Genomic DNA, 22717 nt, shown 5'->3' on the forward strand with positions numbered 1-22717 from the left:
GAGACGGAGTCTACAACCCACACAAGTGGCTCAGGTAATGCAGCTCATCCAGGATGGCATATCAATGTCCTTCGGTCCTTCTGTAGCTCAGTTGGTAGAGCATGGCGCTTGTAACGCCAGAGTAGTGGGTTCGATCCCCGGGACCACCCATACGTAGAATGTATGCACACATGACTGTAAGTCGCTTTGGATAAAAGCGTCTGCTAAATGGCATATATTATTATTATATTATATATAATGTGAGCTGTGGCAAGAAGGTTTGCTGTGTCTGTCAGCGTAGTGTCCAGAGCATGGAGGCGCTACCAGGAGACAGGCCAGTACATCAGGAGACGTGGAGGAGGCCGTAGGAGGGCAACAACCCAGCAGCAGGACCGCTACCTCCGCCTTTACAAGGAGGAGCAGGAGGAGCACTGCCAGAGCCCTGCAAAATGACCTCCAGCAGGCCACAAATGTGCATGTCTGAATGTGTCTGCTCAAACGGTCAGAAACAGACTCCATGAGGCTGGTATGAGGGCCCGACGTCCACAGGTGGGGGTTGTGCTAACAGCCCAACACCGTGAGGGTGGTATGAGGGCCCGACGTCCACAGGTGGGGGTTGTACTTACAGCCCAACACCGTGCAGGACGTTTGGAATTTGCCAGAGAACACCAAGACTGGCAAATTCGCCACTGGCGCCCTGTGCTCTTCACGGATGAAAGCAGGTTCACACTGAGCACGTGACAGACATGACAGGGTCTGGAGACGTCGTGGAGAACGTTCTGCTGCTTGCTACATCCTCCAGCATGACCGGTTTGGCGGTGGGTCAGTCATGGTGTGGGGTGGCATTTCTTTGAGAGCAGACTGTGGGCTACCCCGGCAGAGAGCAGACTGGGGTCTACCCCGGCAGAGAGCAGACTGTGGGCTACCCCGGCAGAGAGCAGACTGGGGTCTACCCCAGCAGAGAGCAGACTGGGGGCTACCCCAGCAGAGAGCAGACTGGGGGCTACCCCAGCAGAGAGCAGACTGGGGGCTACCCCAGCAGAGAGCAGACTGGGGTCTACCCCGGCAGACTGTGGGCTACCCCAGCAGAGAGCAGACTGTGGGTTACCCCAGCAGAGAGCAGACTGTGGGTTACCCCAGCAGAGAGCAGACTGTGGGTTACCCCAGCAGAGAGCAGACTGGGGGCTACCCCGGCAGACTGTGGGCTACCCCAGCAGAGAGCAGACTGTGAGCTACCCCAGCAGAGAGCAGACTGGGGGTTACCCCGGCAGAGAGCAGACTGGGGGTTACCCCGGCAGAGAGCACACTGGGGGTTACCCCGGCAGAGAGCAGACTGGGGGTTACCCCGGCAGAGAGCAGACTGGGGGTTACCCCGGCAGAGAGCAGAATGGGGGCTACCCCGGCAGAGAGCAGAATGGGGGCTACCCCGGCAGAGAGCAGACTGGGGGCTACCCCGGCAGAGAGCAGACTGGGGGCTACCCCGGCAGAGAGCAGACTGGGGGTTACCCCGGCAGAGAGCAGACTGGGGGTTACCCCGGCAGAGAGCAGACTGGGGGTTACCCCGGCAGAGAGCAGACTGGGGGTTACCCCGGCAGAGAGCAGAATGGGGGCTACCCCGGCAGAGAGCAGAATGGGGGCTACCCCAGCAGAGAGCAGAATGGGGGCTACCCCGGCAGAGAGCAGACTGGGGGTTACCCCGGCAGAGAGCAGACTGGGGGTTACCCCGGCAGAGAGCAGACTGGGGGTTACCCCGGCAGAGAGCAGACTGGGGGTTACCCCGGCAGAGAGCAGACTGGGGGTTACCCCGGCAGAGAGCAGACTGGGGGTTACCCCGGCAGAGAGCAGACTGGGGGTTACCCCGGCAGAGAGCAGACTGGGGGTTACCCCGGCAGAGAGCAGACTGGGGTTACCCCGGCAGAGAGCAGACTGGGGTTACCCCGGCAGAGAGCAGACTGGGGGTTACCCCGGCAGAGAGCAGACTGGGGGTTACCCCGGCAGAGAGCAGACTGGGGGTTACCCCGGCAGAGAGCAGACTGGGGGTTACCCCGGCAGAGAGCAGACTGGGGGTTACCCCGGCAGAGAGCAGACTGGGGGTTACCCCGGCAGAGAGCAGAATGGGGGCTACCCCGGCAGAGAGCAGAATGGGGGCTACCCCAGCAGAGAGCAGAATGGGGGCTACCCCAGCAGACCTCGCTAGACTATAATTATCACAACATGATTATGTTTGTCCTGTTTACAGAAGAGCTCTAAACACCTAAGTTTGTTAATATAGTATTTGTAATGCTTGATGCTCATATTCCATATTTTTGGGTGGGTTTTTATTTATTCATTCATTTGATTTGGATTAGACAGTGAAGAGAAGACAGGAATGGTGGGCGAGATTGTGAGTCAGAAGGGCATGAGTCAGATGTGAACCCGTGCTGACTCTAGTAGTCTAGACTGGACATGTGATCCGGTATGAGTCAGCTGTGAACCCGTGCTGACTCTAGTAGTCTAGACTGGACATGTGATCCGGTATGAGTCAGATGTGAACCCGTGCTGACTCTAGTAGTCTAGACTGGACATGTGATCCGAGGTCCACCACACTAACTGTTGGACCACACAGAACACAGGGCTCCATACTGTACATTGTGGATGTAACTTTCTCTCGCAGAAAGGGAACAGAAAGGAAACAGAAAGGGAACAGAAAGGGAACAGAAAGGGAACAGAAAGGGAACAGAAAGGAAGTAGAAAGGGAACAGAAAGGAAACAGAAAGGAAACAGAAAGGGAACAGAAATGAAGTAGAAAGGAAACAGAAAGGGAACAGAGAGGGAACAGAAAGGAAACAGAAAGGGAACAGAAATGAAGTAGAAAGGAAACAGAAAGGGAACAGAGAGGGAACAGAAAGGAAACAGAAAGGGAACAGAAATGAAGTAGAAAGGAAACAGAAAGGAAGTAGAAAGGGAACAGAAAGGGAACAGAAATGAAGTAGAAAGGAAACAGAAAGGAAGTAGAAAGGGAACAGAAAGGGAACAGAAATGAAGTAGAAAGGAAACAGAAAGGAAGTAGAAAGGGAACAGAAAGGAAACAGAAATGAAGTAGAAAGGAAACAGAAAGGAAGTAGAAAGGGAACAGAAAGGAAACAGAAAGGAAACAGAAATGAAGTAGAAAGGAAACAGAAAGGAAGTAGAAAGGGAACAGAAAGGGAACAGAAATGAAGTAGAAAGGAAACAGAAAGGAAGTAGAAAGGGAACAGAAAGGAAACAGAAAGGAAGTAGAAAGGGAACAGAAAGGAAACAGAAAGGAAACAGAAATGAAGTAGAAAGGAAACAGAAAGGAAGTAGAAAGGGAACAGAAAGGGAACAGAAATGAAGTAGAAAGGAAACAGAAAGGAAGTAGAAAAGGAACAGGAAGGAAACAGAAAGGAAACAGAAAGGAAACAGAAAGGAAGTAGAAAGGAAACAGAAAGGAAACAAAAAGGAAACAGAAAGGGAAAGGGAACAGAAAGGGAACAGAAAGGAACAGAATGGAACAGAATGGAACAGAAAGAAAACAGAAAGGAAACAGAAAGGAAACAGAAAGGAAGTAGAAAGGAAACAGAAAGGAAGTAGAAAGGGAACAGAAAGGGAACAGAAAGGAAGTAGAAAGGAAACAGAAAGGAAACAGAAAGGAAGTAGAAAGGAAACAGAAAGGAAGTAGAAATGGAACAGAAAGGAGACAGAAAGGAAGTAGAAAGGAAACAGAAAGGAAAGGAAACAGAAAGGAAACAGAAAGGGAAAGGAAACAGAAAGGACATAGAAACAGAAAGGAAACAGAAAGGAAACAGAAAGGGAACAAAGAGGGAACAGAAAGGAAGCAGAAAGGAAACAGAAAGGGAACAGAAAGGGAACAGAAAGGAAACAGAAAGGAAGTAGAAAGGAAACAGAAAGGGAACAGAGGGGGAACAGAAAGGAAACAGAAAGGAAGAAGAAAGGAAACAGAATGGAACAGAAGGAAACAGAAAGGAAACAGAAAGGGAAAGGAAACAGAAAGGAAACAGAAAGGGAAAGGAAACAGAAAGGAAACAGAAAGGAAACGGAAACAGAAAGGAAACAGAAAGGGAACAGAAAGGAAACAGAAAGGAAACAGAAAGGAAACAGAAAGGGAACAGAGAGGGAACAGAAAGGAAGCAGAAAGGAAAGGAAACAGAAAGGAAACAGAAACAGAAAGGGAACAGAAAGGAAGCAGAAAGGAAACAGAAAGGGAACAGAAAGGGAACAGAACGGAAACAGAACGGAAACAGAACGGAAACAGAACGGAAACGGAAAGGAAACAGAAAGGAAACAGAAAGGAAACAGAAAGGAAACAGAAAGGGAACAGAGAGGGAACAGAAAGGAAGCAGAAAGGGAAAGGAAACAGAAAGGAAACAGAAACAGAAAGGGAACAGAAAGGAAGCAGAAAGGAAACAGAAAGGGAACAGAAAGGGAACAGAACGGAAACAGAACGGAAACAGAACGGAAACAGAACGGAAACAGAACGGAAACAGAAAGGAAACAGAAAGGAAACAGAAAGGAAACAGAAAGGAAACAGAAAGGAAACAGAAAGGAAACAGAACGGAAACAGAGAGGAAACAGAGGGGGAACAGAAAGGAAGAAGAAAGGAAACAGAATGGAACAGAAGGAAACAGAAGGAAACAGAAAGGACACAGAAAGGGAAAGGAAACAGAAAGGAAACGGAAACTGAAAGGAAACAGAAAGTGAACAGAAAGGAAACAGAAAGGAAACAGAAAGGAAACAGAAAGGAAACAGAAAGGGAACAGAGAGGGAACAGAAAGGAAGCAGAAAGGAAACAGAAAGGAAACAGAAAGGAAACAGAAAGGGAACAGAAAGGGAACAGAACGGAAACAGAACGGAAACAGAACGGAAACAGAACGGAAACAGAACGGAAACAGAAAGGGAACAGAAAGGAAGAAGAAAGGAAACAGAATGGAACAGAAGGAAACAGAAAGGAAACAAAGGGAACAGAAAGGAAACAGAAAGGAAACAGAAAGGGAACAGAGAGGGAACAGAAAGGGAACAGAAAGGAAACAGAAAGGAAACAGAAAGGGAACAGAGGGGGAACAGAAAGGAAACAGAAAGGAAACAAAGGGAACAGAAAGGAAACAGAAAGGGAACAGAAAGGAAACAGAAAGGAAACAAAGGGAACAGAAAGGAAACAGAAAGGAAACAGAAAGGAAACAAAGGGAACAGAGAGGGAACAGAAAGGGAACAGAAAGGAAACCGAAAGGAAACAGAAAGGAAACAGAAAGGAAACAGAAAGGAAACAGAAAGGAAACAGAAAGGAAACAGAAAGGGAACAGAAAGGGAACAGAAAGGAAACAAAGGGAACAGAAAGGAAACAGAAAGGGAACAGAAAGGAAACAGAAAGGAAACAAAGGGAACAGAAAGGAAACAGAAAGGAAACAGAAAGGAAACAAAGGGAACAGAGAGGGAACAGAAAGGGAACAGAAAGGAAACCGAAAGGAAACAGAAAGGGAAAGGGAACAGAAAGGAAACAGAAAGGGAACAGAAAGGAAACAGAAAGGGAACAGAAAGGAAGCAGAAAGGAAACAGAAAGGAAACAGAAAGGGAAAGGAAACAGAAAGGAAACAGAAAGGAAACAGATACAGAAAGGAAACAGAAAGGGAAAGGAAACAGAAAGGAAACAGAAAGGAAACAGAAAGGAAACAGAAAGGGAAAGGAAACAGAAAGGAAACAGAAACAGAAAGGAAACAGAAAGGGAACAGAAAGGAAACAGAGAGGAAACAGAAAGGGAACAGAGAGGAAACAGAGAGGAAACAGAAAGGGAACAGAAAGGGAACAGAGAGGAAACAGAAAGGGAACAGAAAGGGAACAGAAAGGGAACAGAAAGGGACAGAGAGGGAACAGAAAGGAAACAGAAAGGGAACAGAAAGGGACAGAGAGGGAACAGAAAGGAAACAGAAAGGAAACAGAAAGGGAACAGAAAGGGAACAGAAAGGGAACAGAAAGGGACAGAGAGGGAACAGAAAGGGACAGAGAGGAAACAGAGAGGAAACAGAAAGGGAACAGAAAGGAAACAGAAAGGAAACAGAAACAGAAAGGAAACAGAAAGGGAACAGAAAGGAAACAGAAAGGAAACAGAGAGGAAACAGAAAGGGAACAGAAAGGAAACAGAAAGGAAACAGAAAGGGAACAGAAAGGGACAGAGAGGAAACAGAAAGGGAAAGGGAACAGAAAGGAAACAGAAAGGGAACAGAAAGGGAACAGAAAGGGAACAGAAAGGGAACAGAAAGGGACAGAGAGGGAACAGAAAGGGAACAGAGAGGAAACAGAAAGGGAACAGAGAGGAAACAGAAAGGGAACAGAGAGGAAACAGAAAGGGAACAGAAAGGAAACAGAAAGGGAACCGAAAGGGACAGAGAGGGAACAGAAAGGAAACAGAAAGGAAACAGAAAGGAAACAGAAAGGGAACAGAGAGGGAACAGAAAGGGACAGAGAGGAAACAGAAAGGGAACAGAAAGGAAACAGAAAGGGAACAGAAAGGAAACAGAAAGGAAACAGAAACAGAAAGGGAACAGAAAGGAACAGAAAGGGAACAGAGAGGAAACAGAAAGGGAACAGAAAGGAAACAGAAAGGAAACAGAAAGGGAACAGAAAGGGACAGAGAGGAAACAGAAAGGAAAAGAAACAGAAAGGAACAGAAAGGAAACAGAAAGGAAACAGAAACAGAAAGGAAACAGAAAGGGAACAGAAAGGGAACAGAAAGGGAACAGAGAGGAAACAGAAAGGGAACAGAAAGGAAACAGAAAGGGAACAGAAAGGGAACAGAAAGGGACAGAGAGGAAACAGAAAGGGAACAGAAAGGAAACAGAAAGGAAACAGAAACAGAAAGGAAACAGAAAGGGAACAGAAAGGGAACAGAAAGGGAACAGAGAGGAAACAGAAAGGGAACAGAAAGGAAACAGAAAGGAAACAGAAAGGGAACAGAAAGGGACAGAGAGGAAACAGAAAGGGAAAGGGAACAGAAAGGGAACAGAAAGGAAACAGAAAGGAAACAGAAAGGGACAGAGAGGGACAGAGAGGAAACAGAAAGGGAAAGGGAACAGAAAGGGAACAGAAAGGGAACAGAAAGGGAACAGAAAGGGAACAGAAAGGGACAGAAAGGAAACAGAAAGGGACAGAAAGGAAACAGAAAGGAAACAGAAAGGGACAGAAAGGGAACAGAAAGGGACAGAGAGGAAACAGAAAGGGAAAGGGAACAGAAAGGGAACAGAAAGGAAACAGAAAGGAAACAGAAAGGGACAGAGAGGGAACAGAAAGGGACAGAAAGGGAACAGAAAGGAAACAGAAAGGGAACAGAAAGGAAACAGAAAGGAAACAGAAACAGAAAGGAAACAGAAAGGGAACAGAAAGGGAACAGAGAGGAAACAGAAAGGGAACAGAAAGAAAACAGAAAGGAAACAGAAAGGGAACAGAAAGGGACAGAGAGGAAACAGAAAGGGAAAGGGAACAGAAAGGGAACAGAAAGGAAACAGAGAGGAAACAGAAAGGGAACAGAAAGGGAACAGAGAGGAAACAGAGAGGAAACAGAAAGGGAACAGAAAGGGAACAGAGAGGAAACAGAAAGGGAACAGAAAGGGAACAGAAAGGGAACAGAAAGGGACAGAGAGGGAACAGAAAGGAAACAGAAAGGGAACAGAAAGGGACAGAGAGGGAACAGAAAGGAAACAGAAAGGAAACAGAAAGGGAACAGAAAGGGAACAGAAAGGGAACAGAAAGGGACAGAGAGGGAACAGAAAGGGACAGAGAGGAAACAGAGAGGAAACAGAAAGGGAACAGAAAGGAAACAGAAAGGAAACAGAAACAGAAAGGAAACAGAAAGGAACAGAAAGGGAACAGAAAGGAAACAGAGAGGAAACAGAAAGGGAACAGAAAGGAAACAGAAAGGAAACAGAAAGGGAACAGAAAGGGACAGAGAGGAAACAGAAAGGGAAAGCGAACAGAAAGGAAACAGAAAGGGAACAGAAAGGGAACAGAAAGGGAACAGAAAGGGACAGAGAGGGAACAGAAAGGGAACAGAGAGGAAACAGAAAGGGAACAGAGAGGAAACAGAAAGGGAACAGAGAGGAAACAGAAAGGGAACAGAAAGGAAACAGAAAGGGAACCGAAAGGGACAGAGAGGGAACAGAAAGGAAACAGAAAGGAAACAGAAAGGAAACAGAAAGGAAACAGAAAGGAAACAGAAAGGGAACAGAGAGGGAACAGAAAGGGACAGAGAGGAAACAGAAAGGGAACAGAAAGGAAACAGAAAGGGAACAGAAAGGAAACAGAAAGGAAACAGAAACAGAAAGGGAACAGAAAGGGAACAGAAAGGGAACAGAGAGGAAACAGAAAGGGAACAGAAAGGAAACAGAAAGGAAACAGAAAGGGAACAGAAAGGGACAGAGAGGAAACAGAAAGGGAAAGGGAACAGAAAGGGAACAGAAAGGAAACAGAAAGGAAACAGAAAGGGACAGAGAGGGAACAGAAAGGGACAGAGAGGGACAGAGAGGAAACAGAAAGGGAACAGAAAGGAAACAGAAAGGAAACAGAAACAGAAAGGAAACAGAAAGGGAACAGAAAGGGAACAGAAAGGGAACAGAGAGGAAACAGAAAGGGAACAGAAAGGAAACAGAAAGGGAACAGAAAGGGAACAGAAAGGGACAGAGAGGAAACAGAAAGGGAACAGAAAGGAAACAGAAAGGAAACAGAAACAGAAAGGAAACAGAAAGGGAACAGAAAGGGAACAGAAAGGGAACAGAGAGGAAACAGAAAGGGAACAGAAAGGAAACAGAAAGGAAACAGAAAGGGAACAGAAAGGGACAGAGAGGAAACAGAAAGGGAAAGGGAACAGAAAGGGAACAGAAAGGAAACAGAAAGGAAACAGAAAGGGACAGAGAGGGACAGAGAGGAAACAGAAAGGGAACAGAAAGGGAACAGAAAGGGAACAGAAAGGGAACAGAAAGGGAACAGAAAGGGACAGAAAGGAAACAGAAAGGGACAGAAAGGAAACAGAAAGGAAACAGAAAGGGACAGAAAGGGAACAGAAAGGGACAGAGAGGAAACAGAAAGGGAAAGGGAACAGAAAGGGAACAGAAAGGAAACAGAAAGGAAACAGAAAGGGACAGAGAGGGACAGAAAGGGAACAGAAAGGAAACAGAAAGGGAACAGAAAGGAAACAGAAAGGAAACAGAAACAGAAAGGAAACAGAAAGGGAACAGAAAGGGAACAGAGAGGAAACAGAAAGGGAACAGAAAGAAAACAGAAAGGAAACAGAAAGGGAACAGAAAGGGACAGAGAGGAAACAGAAAGGGAAAGGGAACAGAAAGGGAACAGAAAGGAAACAGAAAGGAAACAGAAAGGGACAGAGAGGGACAGAAAGGCAACAGAAAGGGAACAGAAAGGGACAGAGAGGGAACAGAAAGGGAACAGAAAGGGAACAGAAAGGGACAGAAAGGGAACAGAAAGGGAACAGAAAGGGACAGAGAGGAAACAGAAAGGAAACAGAGAGGGAACAGAAAGGGAACAGAAAGGGACAGAAAGGAAACAGAAAGGGAACAGAGAGGAAACAGAAAGGGAACAGAAAGGGAACAGAAAGGGAAAGGGAACAGAAAGGGACAGAGAGGGAACAGAAAGGGAACAGAAAGGAAACAGAAAGGGAAAGGGAACAGAAAGGGAACAGAAAGGGACAGAGAGGAAACAGAAAGGGAAAGGGAACAGAAAGGGAACAGAAAGGGACAGAGAGGAAACAGAAAGGGAAAGGGAACAGAAAGGGAACAGAAAGGAAACAGAAAGGGACAGAGAGGGAACAGAAAGGAAACAGAAAGGGAACAGAAAGGGAACAGAAAGGGAACAGAAAGGGAACAGAAAGGGAACAGAAAGGAAACAGAGAGGGAACAGAAAGGAAACAGAAAGGGAACAGAAAGGGAACAGAGAGGGAACAGAAAGGGAACAGAAAGGAAACAGAAAGGGAACAGAAAGGAAACAGAAAGGGAAAGGGAACAGAAAGGGAACAGAAAGGGACAGAGAGGAAACAGAAAGGGAAAGGGAACAGAAAGGGAACAGAAAGGGACAGAGAGGAAACAGAAAGGGAAAGGGAACAGAAAGGGAACAGAAAGGAAACAGAAAGGGACAGAGAGGGAACAGAAAGGAAACAGAAAGGGAACAGAAAGGGAACAGAAAGGGAACAGAAAGGAAACAGAGAGGGAACAGAAAGGAAACAGAAAGGGAACAGAGAGGGAACAGAAAGGGAACAGAGAGGGAACAGAAAGGGGACAGAAAGGAAACAGAAAGGGAACAGAGAGGGAACAGAAAGGGAACAGAAAGGAAACAGAAAGGGAAAGGGAACAGAAAGGGAACAGAAAGGAAACAGAAAGGGAACAGAAAGGGAACAGAGAGGGAACAGAAAGGGAACAGAAAGGAAACAGAAAGGGAACAGAAAGGAAACAGAAAGGGAAAGGGAACAAAGGGAACAGAAAGGGACAGAGAGGAAACAGAAAGGGAAAGGGAACAGAAAGGGAACAGAAAGGAAACAGAAAGGGACAGAGAGGGAACAGAAAGGAAACAGAAAGGGAACAGAAAGGGAAAGGGAACAGAAAGGGAACAGAAAGGGACAGAGAGGAAACAGAAAGGGAAAGGGAACAGAAAGGGAACAGAAAGGGGACAGAGAGGGAACAGAAAGGGGACAGAAAGGGAACAGAAAGGGAACAGAAAGGGAACAGAAAGGAAACGGAAAGGAAACAGAAAGGAGACAGAGAGGGAACAGAAAGGAAACAGAAAGGGAACAGAAAGGGAACAGAAAGGAAACAGAAAGGAAACAGAAAGGAAACAGAAAGGAAACAGAAAGGGAACAGAAAGGGAACAGAAAGGGAACAGAAAGGGACAGAAAGGGAACAGAAAGGGACAGAGAGGAAACAGAAAGGGACAGAAAGGGAACAGAGAGGGAACAGAGAGGAAACAGAAAGGGACAGAGAGGGAACAGAAAGGGAAAGGGAACAGAAAGGGACAGAGAGGGAACAGAAAGGGAACAGAAAGGAAACAGAAAGGGAAAGGGAACAGAAAGGGAACAGAAAGGGACAGAGAGGAAACAGAAAGGGACAGAAAGGGAACAGAAAGGGAACAGAAAGGGAACAGAAAGGGAACAGAAAGGGAAAGGGAACAGAAAGGGACAGAGAGGGAACAGAAAGGGAACAGAAAGGAAACAGAAAGGGAAAGGGAACAGAAAGGGAACAGAAAGGGACAGAGAGGAAACAGAAAGGGAAAGGGAACAGAAAGGGAACAGAAAGGGACAGAGAGGAAACAGAAAGGGAAAGGGAACAGAAAGGGAACAGAAAGGAAACAGAAAGGGACAGAGAGGGAACAGAAAGGAAACAGAAAGGGAACAGAAAGGGAACAGAAAGGGAACAGAAAGGGAACAGAAAGGAAACAGAGAGGGAACAGAAAGGAAACAGAAAGGGAACAGAAAGGGAACAGAGAGGGAACAGAAAGGGAACAGAAAGGAAACAGAAAGGGAACAGAAAGGAAACATAAAGGGAAAGGGAACAGAAAGGGAACAGAAAGGGACAGAGAGGAAACAGAAAGGGAAAGGGAACAGAAAGGGAACAGAAAGGGACAGAGAGGAAACAGAAAGGGAAAGGGAACAGAAAGGGAACAGAAAGGAAACAGAAAGGGACAGAGAGGAAACAGAAAGGGAACAGAAAGGGAACAGAAAGGGAACAGAAAGGAAACAGAGAGGGAACAGAAAGGAAACAGAAAGGGAACAGAGAGGGAACAGAAAGGGGACAGAAAGGAAACAGAAAGGAAACAGAAAGGGAAAGGGAACAGAAAGGGACAGAAAGGGACAGAGAGGGACAGAGAGGGACAGAGAGGGACAGAGAGGGAACAGAAAGGGAACAGAAAGGGAACAGAAAGGGAACAGAAAGGGACAGAGAGGGAACAGAAAGGAAACAGAAAGGGAACAGAAAGGGACAGAGAGGGAACAGAAAGGAAACAGAAAGGGAACAGAAAGGGACAGAAAGGGAACAGAAAGGGACAGAGAGGGAACAGAAAGGAAACAGAAAGGGAACAGAAAGGGACAGAAAGGGAACAGAAAGGGAACAGAAAGGGAACAGAAAGGGAACAGAAAGGGAACAGAGAGGGAACAGAGAGGGAACAGAAAGGGAACGGAAAGGAAACAGAAAGGGAACAGAAAGGAAACAGAAAGGGAAAGGGAACAGAAAGGGAACAGAAAGGAAACAGAAAGGGAACAGAAAGGGAACAGAGAGGGAACAGAAAGGGAACAGAAAGGAAACAGAAAGGGAACAGAAAGGAAACAGAAAGGGAAAGGGAACAGAAAGGGAACAGAAAGGGACAGAGAGGAAACAGAAAGGGAAAGGGAACAGAAAGGGAACAGAAAGGAAACAGAAAGGGACAGAGAGGGAACAGAAAGGAACCAGAAAGGGAACAGAAAGGGAAAGGGAACAGAAAGGGAACAGAAAGGGACAGAGAGGAAACAGAAAGGGAAAGGGAACAGAAAGGGAACAGAAAGGGACAGAGAGGGAACAGAAAGGGAAAGGGAACAGAAAGGAAACAGAAAGGGAACAGAAAGGAAACAGAAAGGGAAAGGGAACAGAAAGGGAACAGAAAGGGACAGAGAGGAAACAGAAAGGAAAGGGAACAGAAAGGAACAGAAAGGAAACAGAAAGGGACAGAGAGGGAACAGAAAGGAAACAGAAAGGGAACAGAAAGGGAACAGAAAGGAAACAGAAAGGGAAAGGGAACAGAAAGGGAACAGAAAGGGACAGAGAGGAAACAGAAAGGGAAAGGGAACAGAAAGGGAACAGAAAGGGACAGAGAGGAAACAGAAAGGGAAAGGGAACAGAAAGGGAACAGAAAGGAAACAGAAAGGGAAAGGGAACAGAAAGGAAACAGAAAGGGAACAGAAAGGAAACAGAAAGGGAAAGGGAACAGAAAGGGAACAGAAAGGGACAGAGAGGAAACAGAAAGGGAAAGGGAACAGAAAGGGAACAGAAAGGAAACAGAAAGGGACAGAGAGGGAACAGAAAGGAAACAGAAAGGGAACAGAAAGGGAAAGGGAACAGAAAGGGAACAGAAAGGGACAGAGAGGAAACAGAAAGGGAAAGGGAACAGAAAGGAAACAGAAAGGGAACAGAAAGGGAACAGAAAGGGAACAGAAAGGGACAGAGAGGAAACAGAAAGGGAAAGGGAACAGAAAGGAAACAGAAAGGGAACAGAAAGGAAACAGAAAGGGAAAGGGAACAGAAAGGAAACAGAAAGGGAACAGAAAGGGAAAGGGAACAGAAAGGGAACAGAAAGGGACAGAGAGGAAACAGAAAGGGAAAGGGAACAGAAAGGGAACAGAAAGGAAACAGAAAGGGACAGAGAGGGAACAGAAAGGAAACAGAAAGGGAACAGAAAGGGAACAGAAAGGAAACAGAAAGGGAAAGGGAACAGAAAGGGAACAGAAAGGGACAGAGAGGAAACAGAAAGGGAAAGGGAACAGAAAGGGAACAGAAAGGGACAGAGAGGAAACAGAAAGGGAAAGGGAACAGAAAGGGAACAGAAAGGAAACAGAAAGGGAAAGGGAACAGAAAGGAAACAGAAAGGGAACAGAAAGGAAACAGAAAGGGAAAGGGAACAGAAAGGGAACAGAAAGGGACAGAGAGGAAACAGAAAGGGAAAGGGAACAGAAAGGGAACAGAAAGGAAACAGAAAGGGACAGAGAGGGAACAGAAAGGAAACAGAAAGGGAACAGAAAGGGAAAGGGAACAGAAAGGGAACAGAAAGGGACAGAGAGGGAACAGAAAGGGAAAGGGAACAGAAAGGGAACAGAAAGGGACAGAGAGGAAACAGAGAGGGAACAGAAAGGAAACAGAAAGGAAACAGAAAGGAAACAGAAAGGAAACAGAAAGGAAACAGAAAGGGACAGAGAGGGAACAGAAAGGAAACAGAAAGGAAACAGAAAGGGAACAGAAAGGGAACAGAAAGGGAACAGAAAGGGAACAGAAAGGGACAGAGAGGGACAGAGAGGAAACAGAAAGGGACAGAAAGGGAACAGAAAGGGAAAGGGAACAGAAAGGGAACAGAAAGGGACAGAGAGGAAACAGAAAGGGACAGAAAGGGAACAGAAAGGGGACAGAAAGGGAACAGAAAGGGAACAGAAAGGGACAGAGAGGGAACAGAAAGGGAACAGAAAGGGAACAGAAAGGGACAGAAAGGGAACAGAAAGGGGACAGAGAGGGAACAGAAAGGGAACAGAAAGGGAACAGAAAGGGAACAGAAAGGGAACAGAAAGGGAACAGAAAGGGGACAGAGAGGGAACAGAAAGGAAACAGAAAGGAAACAGAAAGGGACAGAGAGGAAACAGAAAGGAAACAGAAAGGGAACAGAAAGGGAACAGAAAGGGAACAGAAAGGGACAGAGAGGAAACAGAAAGGAAACAGAAAGGGAACAGAAAGGGACAGAGAGGAAACAGAGAGGAAACAGAAAGGGAACAGAAAGGGAACAGAAAGGGAACAGAAAGGGAACAGAAAGGGACAGAGAGGAAACAGAAAGGGACAGAAAGGGAACAGAAAGGGAACAGAAAGGGAAAGGGAACAGAAAGGGAACAGAAAGGGAACAGAGAGGGAACAGAAAGGGAACAGAAAGGGAACAGAAAGGGAACAGAAAGGGAACAGAAAGGGACAGAGAGGAAACAGAAAGGAAACAGAAAGGGAACAGAAAGGGAACAGAAAGGGAACAGAAAGGGAACAGAAAGGGACAGAGAGGAAACAGAAAGGAAACAGAAAGGGAACAGAAAGGGACAGAGAGGAAACAGAGAGGAAACAGAAAGGGAACAGAAAGGGAACAGAAAGGGAACAGAAAGGGAACAGAAAGGGAACAGAAAGGAAACATAAAGGAAACAGAAAGGGACAGAAAGGAAACAGAGATGAAATGGAAAGGAAAAGAAGTGAATGTAGAATGCAGGGAGAGCACTCCTGAGATGTTATATTTTATTTAACATTGCCACATTAAGTCAGAAGTAGCAGTGTTGTAGATCATAATAACCACCTCATAAATCATGTAGAGACAGTCCTGTTGGAATCAATAGAGAGAATCAGCCCTATTGGAAACAACAGAGAGAATCAGAGAAGATTACAATTTGGGAGACCTTTGGATGTTTGTGTAGGGTGGCCTCTTGACAAGATCATGAAATATTGAGTTGGTTTAACAACAAATAGAAGTGATTCCTCAGTGGAGAGGAGAGGGAGAGGAGAGGAGAGGAGGGAGGGAGGGAGGGAGGGAGGGAGGGAGGGAGGGAGGGAGGGAGGGAGGGAGGGAGGGAGGGAGGGAGGGAGGGTTTCACACAGTATTACATCTATTACACTACTTCTATATTTTGGTAAGCACTCAAATGGCACCCTATTCCCTACATTCCTATAGGGCTCTGGTCAAAAGTAGTGCACTATCTCTGGTCAAAAGTAGTGCACTATTTAGGAAATAGTCATTTGGGACAGTACCTTGTTGTCTCTGAGGGTATACTTTGGTGTGCTACAGTATGATATAGGACTATCATATTCCCCTCCTAGTATACACCCCTCTCATCTGTCAACACTCGACTGATGTTGGACAGGATTCCTCCTCTCATCAGTCAACACTACTGTGTTGTTGGACAGGATTCCTCCTCCTCATCAGTCAACACTACTGTGTTGTTGGACAGGATTCCTCCTTATCAGTCAACACTACTGTGTTGTTGGACAGGATTCCTCCTTATCAGTCAACACTACTCTGATGTTGGACAGGATTCCTCCTCTCATCAGTCAACACTACTGTGTTGTTGGACAGGATTCCTCCTCTCATCAGTCAACACTACTGTGTTGTTGGACAGGATTCCTCCTTATCAGTCAACACTACTCTGATGTTGGACAGGATTCCTCCTCATCAGTCAACACTACTCTGTTGGACAGGATTCCTCCTCTCATCAGTCAACACTAGACTGTTGTTGGACATGATTCCTCCTCCCATCTGTCTTCAACAGTCATCAGTCAACACTACTGTGTTGTTGGACAGGATTCCTCCTCTCATCAGTCAACACTACTCTGATGTTGGACAGGATTCCTCCTTATCAGTCAACACTACTCTGATGTTGGACAGGATTCCTCCTCTCATCAGTCATCTGTCAACACTACTGTGTTGTTGGACAGGATTCCTCCTCCTCATCAGTCAACACTACTCTGATGTTGGACAGGATTCCTCCTCCTCATCAGTCAACACTAGACTGTTGTTGGACAGGATTCCTCCTCATCAGTCAACACTACGCTGTTGGACAGGATTCCTCCTCTCATCTGTCAACACTACTCTGATGTTGGACAGGATTCCTCCTCCTCATCAGTCAACACTAGACTGTTGTTGGACAGGATTCCTCCTCTCATCAGTCAACACTACTCTGTTGGACAGGATTCCTCCTCATCAGTCAACACTACTCTGTTGGACAGGATTCCTCCTCATCAGTCAACACTACTCTGTTGGACAGGATTCCTCCTCTCATCAGTCAACACTACTCTGATGTTGGACAGGATTCCTCCTCATCAGTCAACACTACTCTGATGTTGGACAGGATTCATCCTCATCAGTCATCTGTCAACACTACTGTGTTGTTGGACAGGATTCCTCCTCTCATCAGTCATCTGTCGTCTGTCAACACTACTGTGTTGTTGGACGGGATTCCCCCATTACCACTTGTGTAATGTATTTCTCTCATATCTCTACTTCTACCATTACCACTAGTATCATTTATTCAATGACACATTCAATTAGTTAAAACCCTATTTTAATAGGTATTGAATTCGTTTTTTAATTAAGTAGAATGTCCTGCATACTTCCTCTCTCAGTTAATTCACTGCATCATTACGGTGTCCAGTTTAGCTTGTTTTTTAACCTAAGTAATTGTACTGTGCGCAGTACTCTATATATTTTGGACTAATTCCCTGAGATCTGGATCTTCTCTGGAAAATCATTATTTTAGTATTTTTGGGGTTTACTGCCAGGGCCCAGGTCTGGCAGTACTGCTGTAGACCAGGTGCTCTGGGTGACAGCAGGCATAGGTCATCTGCGAAGAGCAGGCATTTAACCTCTGAACTGTGGAGACTGACACCATGAGTTGAGGATTTTTCTAGAATAGTGGCCAATTCGTTGATGTAAATATTGAAAACTGCAGGGCTTTTGCATCCCTGGTGAAGGCTCCGCCCCCTGGTTAAAGAATGATGTTCTTTTCTTGCCAGTTTTGACGCAGCACATATTGGCAGTAGACATTGATTTAATTATGTCATGTTTTACCCGCTACACCACTTTCAATAACTTTGTAGAACAGTCCTGTCTGCCAAATAGAATCAAATGCTTTTTGGAAGTCGATAAAGCAAGAATACATTTTAGGATTATTTTGGTGGACATGTTAATCTATCAGGGTGTAAATATGATCAGTTGTGTGATGTTTTGGTATAAATCCAATTGGGCTTTTACTCAAGACATTGTGCTTATTAAGGAAGTTAAGAACTCTTACATTTATGATACTACAGAAAACCTTTCCCCAGGTTACTGTAATTGTTTGGGTCAAATTTGTCTCTGTTCTTAAAGATTGGGGTTATGAGTCCTTGATTCCAGATGTCAGGGAAATAACCTACACTCAGGGTCAAATTAAACAGCTTTAATATAGCATATTGACATTTTGCACTAGTGAATTTGAGCATCTGCATCTATCAGTATCCAACAGGATAACAGCTCTGTAACATAATTGAAATTTAAATGAAAATGGATGAACAAACTTTTGCTTAAGAAACTAATGGTTCTAAAACGACGGCTGCTGCCCTGTTACTACTGCCCTGTTACTGCTGACCTGTTACTACTACCCTGTTACTACTACCCTGTTACTGCTACCCTGTTACTACTACCCTGTTACTACTGCCCTGTTACTGCTGCCCTGTTACTACTGTTACTACTGCCCTGTTACTACTGCCCTGTTACTACTGCCCTGTTACTACTACCCTGTTACTGCTACCCTGTTACTACTGCCCTGTTACTGCTGCCCTGTTTCTACTGCCCTGTTACTACTACCCTGTTACTGCTACCCTGTTACTACTGCCCTGTTACTACTGCCCTGTTACTGCTGCCCTGTTACTACTGTTACTACTGCCCTGTTACTACTGCCCTGTTACTGCTGCCCTGTTACTACTGCCCTGTTACTACTGCCCTGTTACTACTGCCCTGTTACTGCTACCCTGTTACTACTGCTGCCCTGTTACTACTACTGCCCTGTTACTACTGCCCTGTTACTGCTGCCCTGTTACTACTGCCCTGTTACTGCTGCCCTGTTACTACTGCCCTGTTACTACTGCCCTGTTACTGCTGCCCTGTTACTGCTGCCCTGTTACTACTGCCCTGTTACTACTGCCCTGTTACTGCTGCCCTGTTACTATTGCCCTGTTACTACTGCCCTGTTACTGCTGCCCTGTTAGTGCTGCCCTGTTACTATTGCCCTGTTACTACTGCCCTGTTACTGCTGCCCTGTTACTGCTGCCCTGTTACTGCTGCCCTGTTACTACTTCCCTGTTACTACTGCCCTGTTACTACTGCCCTGTTACTGCTACCCTGTTACTACTGCCCTGTTACTACTGCTGCCCTGTTACTACTACTGCCCTGTTACTACTGCCCTGTTACTGCCCTGTTACCCTGTTACTGCTGCCCTGTTTACTGCCCTACTGCCCTGTTACTACTGCCCTGTTACTACTGCCCTGTTACTGCTGCCCTGTTACTGCTGCCCTGTTACTACTGTTACTGCCCTGTTACTGCTGCCCTGTTACTGCTGCCCTGTTACTGCTGCCCTGTTACTACTGCCCTGTTACTACTGCCCTGTTACTGCTGCCCTGTTACTGCTGCCCTGTTACTACTGCCCTGTTACTGCTGCCCTGTTACTGCTGCCCTGTTACTGCTGCCCTGTTACTGCTACCCTGTTACTGCTGCCCTGTTACTACTGTTACTACTGCCCTGTTACTACTGCCCTGTTACTGCTGCCCTGTTACTACTGCCCTGTTACTGCTGCCCTGTTACTACTGTTACTACTGCCCTGTTACTACTGCCCTGTTACTGCTGCCCTGTTACTACTGCCCTGTTACTGCTGCCCTGTTACTACTACCCTGTTACTACTGCCCTGTTACTGCTGCCCTGTTAGTGCTGCCCCGTTACTGCTGCCCTGTTACTGCTACCCTGTTACTGCTACCCTGTTACTGCTACCCTGTTACTGCTGCCCTGTTACTACTGCCCTGTTACTACTGCCCTGTTACTGCTACCCTGTTACTACTGCTGCCCTGTTACTACTACTGCCCTGTTACTACTGCCCTGTTACTGCTGCCCTGTTACTACTGCCCTGTTACTGCTGCCCTGTTACTACTGCCCTGTTACTACTGCCCTGTTACTGCTGCCCTGTTACTGCTGCCCTGTTACTACTGCCCTGTTACTACTGCCCTGTTACTGTTACTGCTGCCCTGTTACTATTGCCCTGTTACTACTGCCCTGTTACTGCTGCCCTGTTAGTGCTGCCCTGTTACTATTGCCCTGTTACTACTGCCCTGTTACTGCTGCCCTGTTACTGCTGCCCTGTTACTGCTGCCCTGTTACTACTTCCCTGTTACTACTGCCCTGTTACTACTGCCCTGTTACTGCTACCCTGTTACTACTGCCCTGTTACTACTGCTGCCCTGTTACTACTACTGCCCTGTTACTACTGCCCTGTTACTGCTGCCCTGTTACTGCTGCCCTGTTACTACTGCCCTGTTACTACTGCCCTGTTACTGCTGCCCTGTTACTGCTGCCATGTTACTATTGCCCTGTTACTATTGCCCTGTTACTATTGCCCTGTTACTGCTGCCCTGTTAGTGCTGCCCTGTTACTGCTGCCCTGTTACTACTGCCCTGTTACTGCTGCCCTGTTACTACTGCCCTGTTACTACTGCCCTGTTACTGCTGCCCTGTTACTGCTGCCCTGTTACTACTGCCCTGTTACTGCTACCTGTTACTACTGCCCTGTTACTGCTGCCCTGTTACTGCTGCCCTGTTACTACTGCCCTGTTACTGCTACCCTGTTACTACTGCCCTGTTACTACTGCTGCCCTGTTACTACTACTGCCCTGTTACTACTTCCCTCTTACTGCTGCCCTGTTACTGCTGCCCTGTTACTACTGCCCTGTTACTACTGCCCTGTTACTGCTGCCCTGTTACTACTGCCCTGTTACTGCTGCCCTGTTACTACTGCCCTGTTACTACTGCCCTGTTACTGCTGCCCTGTTACTGCTGCCCTGTTACTACTGCCCTGTTACTGCTGCCCTGTTACTGCTGCCCTGTTACTGCTGCCCTGTTACTGCTGCCCTGTTACTACTACTGCCCTGTTACTACTGCCCTGTTACTACTGCTGCCCTGTTACTACTACTGCTCTGTTACTACTGCTGCCCTGTTACTACTACTGCCCTGTTACTGCTGCCCTGTTACTACTACTGCCCTGTTACTACTGCCCTGTTACTGCTGCCCTGTTACTACTGCCCTGTTACTACTGCCCTGTTACTACTGCTGCCCTGTTACTACTACCCTGTTACTACTGCCCTGTTACTACTGCTGCCCTGTTACTACTGTTACTACTACCCTGTTACTACTGCCCTGTTACTGCTGCCCTGTTACTACTACTGCCCTGTTACTACTACTGCCCTGTTACTGCTGCCCTGTTACTACTGCTGCCCTGTTACTACTGTTACTACTACCCTGTTACTACTGCCCTGTTACTGCTGCCCTGTTACTACTACTGCCCTGTTACTACTGCCCTGTTAGTGCTGCCATGTTACTACTACTGCCCTGTTACTACTACTGAAAATGATTTGTTACTCTGTTTCAGACACATAGAGAACTGGACAGGACTGCAGACTCTGAGAGACGTGGACATGGAGCTGTACACTGGACTACAGAGGCTGTAAGTGCACTACTTTAGACCAGAGCCCTATTCCCTATATAGTGCACTACTTTAGAGACGTGGACATGGAGCTGTACACTGGACTACAGAGGCTGTAAGTGTTGATGCAACATGGCAGCGTCCCACGTGGCACCCGATTCCCTATAAATCACTACTTTAGACCAGAACCCTATGGAGCCCTATTCCCTATATAGTGTACTACTTTAGACCAGAACCCTATGGAGCCCTATTCCCTATATAGTGCACTACTTTAGACCAGACCCTATGGAGCCCTATTCCCTATATAAATCACTACTTTAGACAAGAGCCCTATTCCCTATATACACTACTTTAGACAAGAGCCCTATTCCCTATATAGTGCACTACTTTAGACCAGAACCCAACAGCACCCTATTCCCTATATAGTGCACTACTTTACACCAGGGCCATATGGCACCCAATTCCCTATATAGTGCACTACTTTAGACAAGAGCCCTATTCCCTATATAGTGCACTACTTTAGACAAGAGCCCTATTCCCTATATAGTGCACTACTTTAGACCAGAACCCAACAGCACCCTATTCCCTATATAGTGCACTACGTTAGACCAGAACCCTATGGCACCCGATTCCCTATATTGTGCACTACTTTAGATCAGAGCCCTATGGCACCCTGTCCCCTATATAATCCACTACCTTTGACTTTTGAAGTAGTGACCTATGTTTAGCAATGCAGCCATAGGCAGCTGTCTAGAGAAAGGCTAAGCTATGGGAATATAGGCAGCTGTCTAGAGAAAGGCTAAGCTATGAGAATATAGGCAGCTGTCTAGAGAAAGGCTAAGCTATGGGAATATAGGCAGCTGTCTGAAGAAAGGCTAAACTATGGGAATATAGGCAGCTGTCTAGAGAAAGGCTAAGCTATGGGAATATAGGCAGCTGTCTAGAGAAAGGCTAAGCTATGGGAATATAGGCAGCTGTCTAGAGAAAGGCTAAGCTATGAGAATATAGGCAGCTGTCTAGAGAAAGGCTAAGCTATGGGAATATAGGCAGCTGTCTGAAGAAAGGCTAAACTATGGGAATATAGGCAGCTGTCTAGAGAAAGGCTAAGCTATGGGAATATAGGCAGCTGTCTAGAGAAAGGCTAAGCTATGGGAATATAGGCAGCTGTCTAGAGAAAGGCTAAGCTATGGGAATATAGGCAGCTGTCTAGAGAAAGGCTAAGCTATGGGAATATAGGCAGCTGTCTGAAGAAAGGCTAAACTATGGGAATATAGGCAGCTGTCTAGAGAAAGGCTAAGCTATGAGAATATAGGCAGCTGTCTAAAGAAAGGCTAAGCTATGGGAATATAGGCAGCTGTCTAGAGAAAGGCTAAGCTATGTGAATATAGGCAGCTGTCTAGAGAAAGGCTAAGCTATGAGAATATAGGCAGCAGGCACGCAGGCCCTCAACCAACAGTGCAGTTCAAGAAGAGTTAAGAAAATATATACAGGGGGTACCAGTACAGAGTCAATGTGGAGGCTATATACAGGGGGTACCAGTACAGAGTCAATGTGGAGGCTATATACAGGGGGTACTGGTACAGAGTCAATGTGGAGGCTATATACAGGGGGTACTGGTACAGAGTCAATGTGGAGGCTATATACAGGGGGTACCGGTACAGAGTCAATGTGGAGGCAATATACAGGGGGTACCGGTACAGAGTCAATGTGGAGGCAATATACAGGGCGTACAGGTACAGAGTCAGTGTGTGGGGAT

At 46.3% G+C, this 22717-nt stretch overlaps 1 protein-coding gene across 1 annotated transcript in view; it reads left to right on the top strand.

Annotated features, from left to right (window-relative positions):
* The window catches only part of LOC124020250 (NT-3 growth factor receptor-like), a 165135-nt gene that overhangs the window by 12650 nt on the left and 129768 nt on the right, over positions 1-22717 (top strand). The window contains exon 2 of the mRNA XM_046335608.1: positions 20908-20982. Within this exon, the coding sequence (XP_046191564.1) occupies positions 20908-20982 (75 nt within the window). The remainder of the gene's footprint in view (positions 1-20907; positions 20983-22717) is intronic.

This window comes from Oncorhynchus gorbuscha, unplaced genomic scaffold, assembly GCF_021184085.1.
Source record: "Oncorhynchus gorbuscha isolate QuinsamMale2020 ecotype Even-year unplaced genomic scaffold, OgorEven_v1.0 Un_scaffold_785, whole genome shotgun sequence".
Classification (NCBI taxonomy): domain Eukaryota; kingdom Metazoa; phylum Chordata; class Actinopteri; order Salmoniformes; family Salmonidae; genus Oncorhynchus; species Oncorhynchus gorbuscha.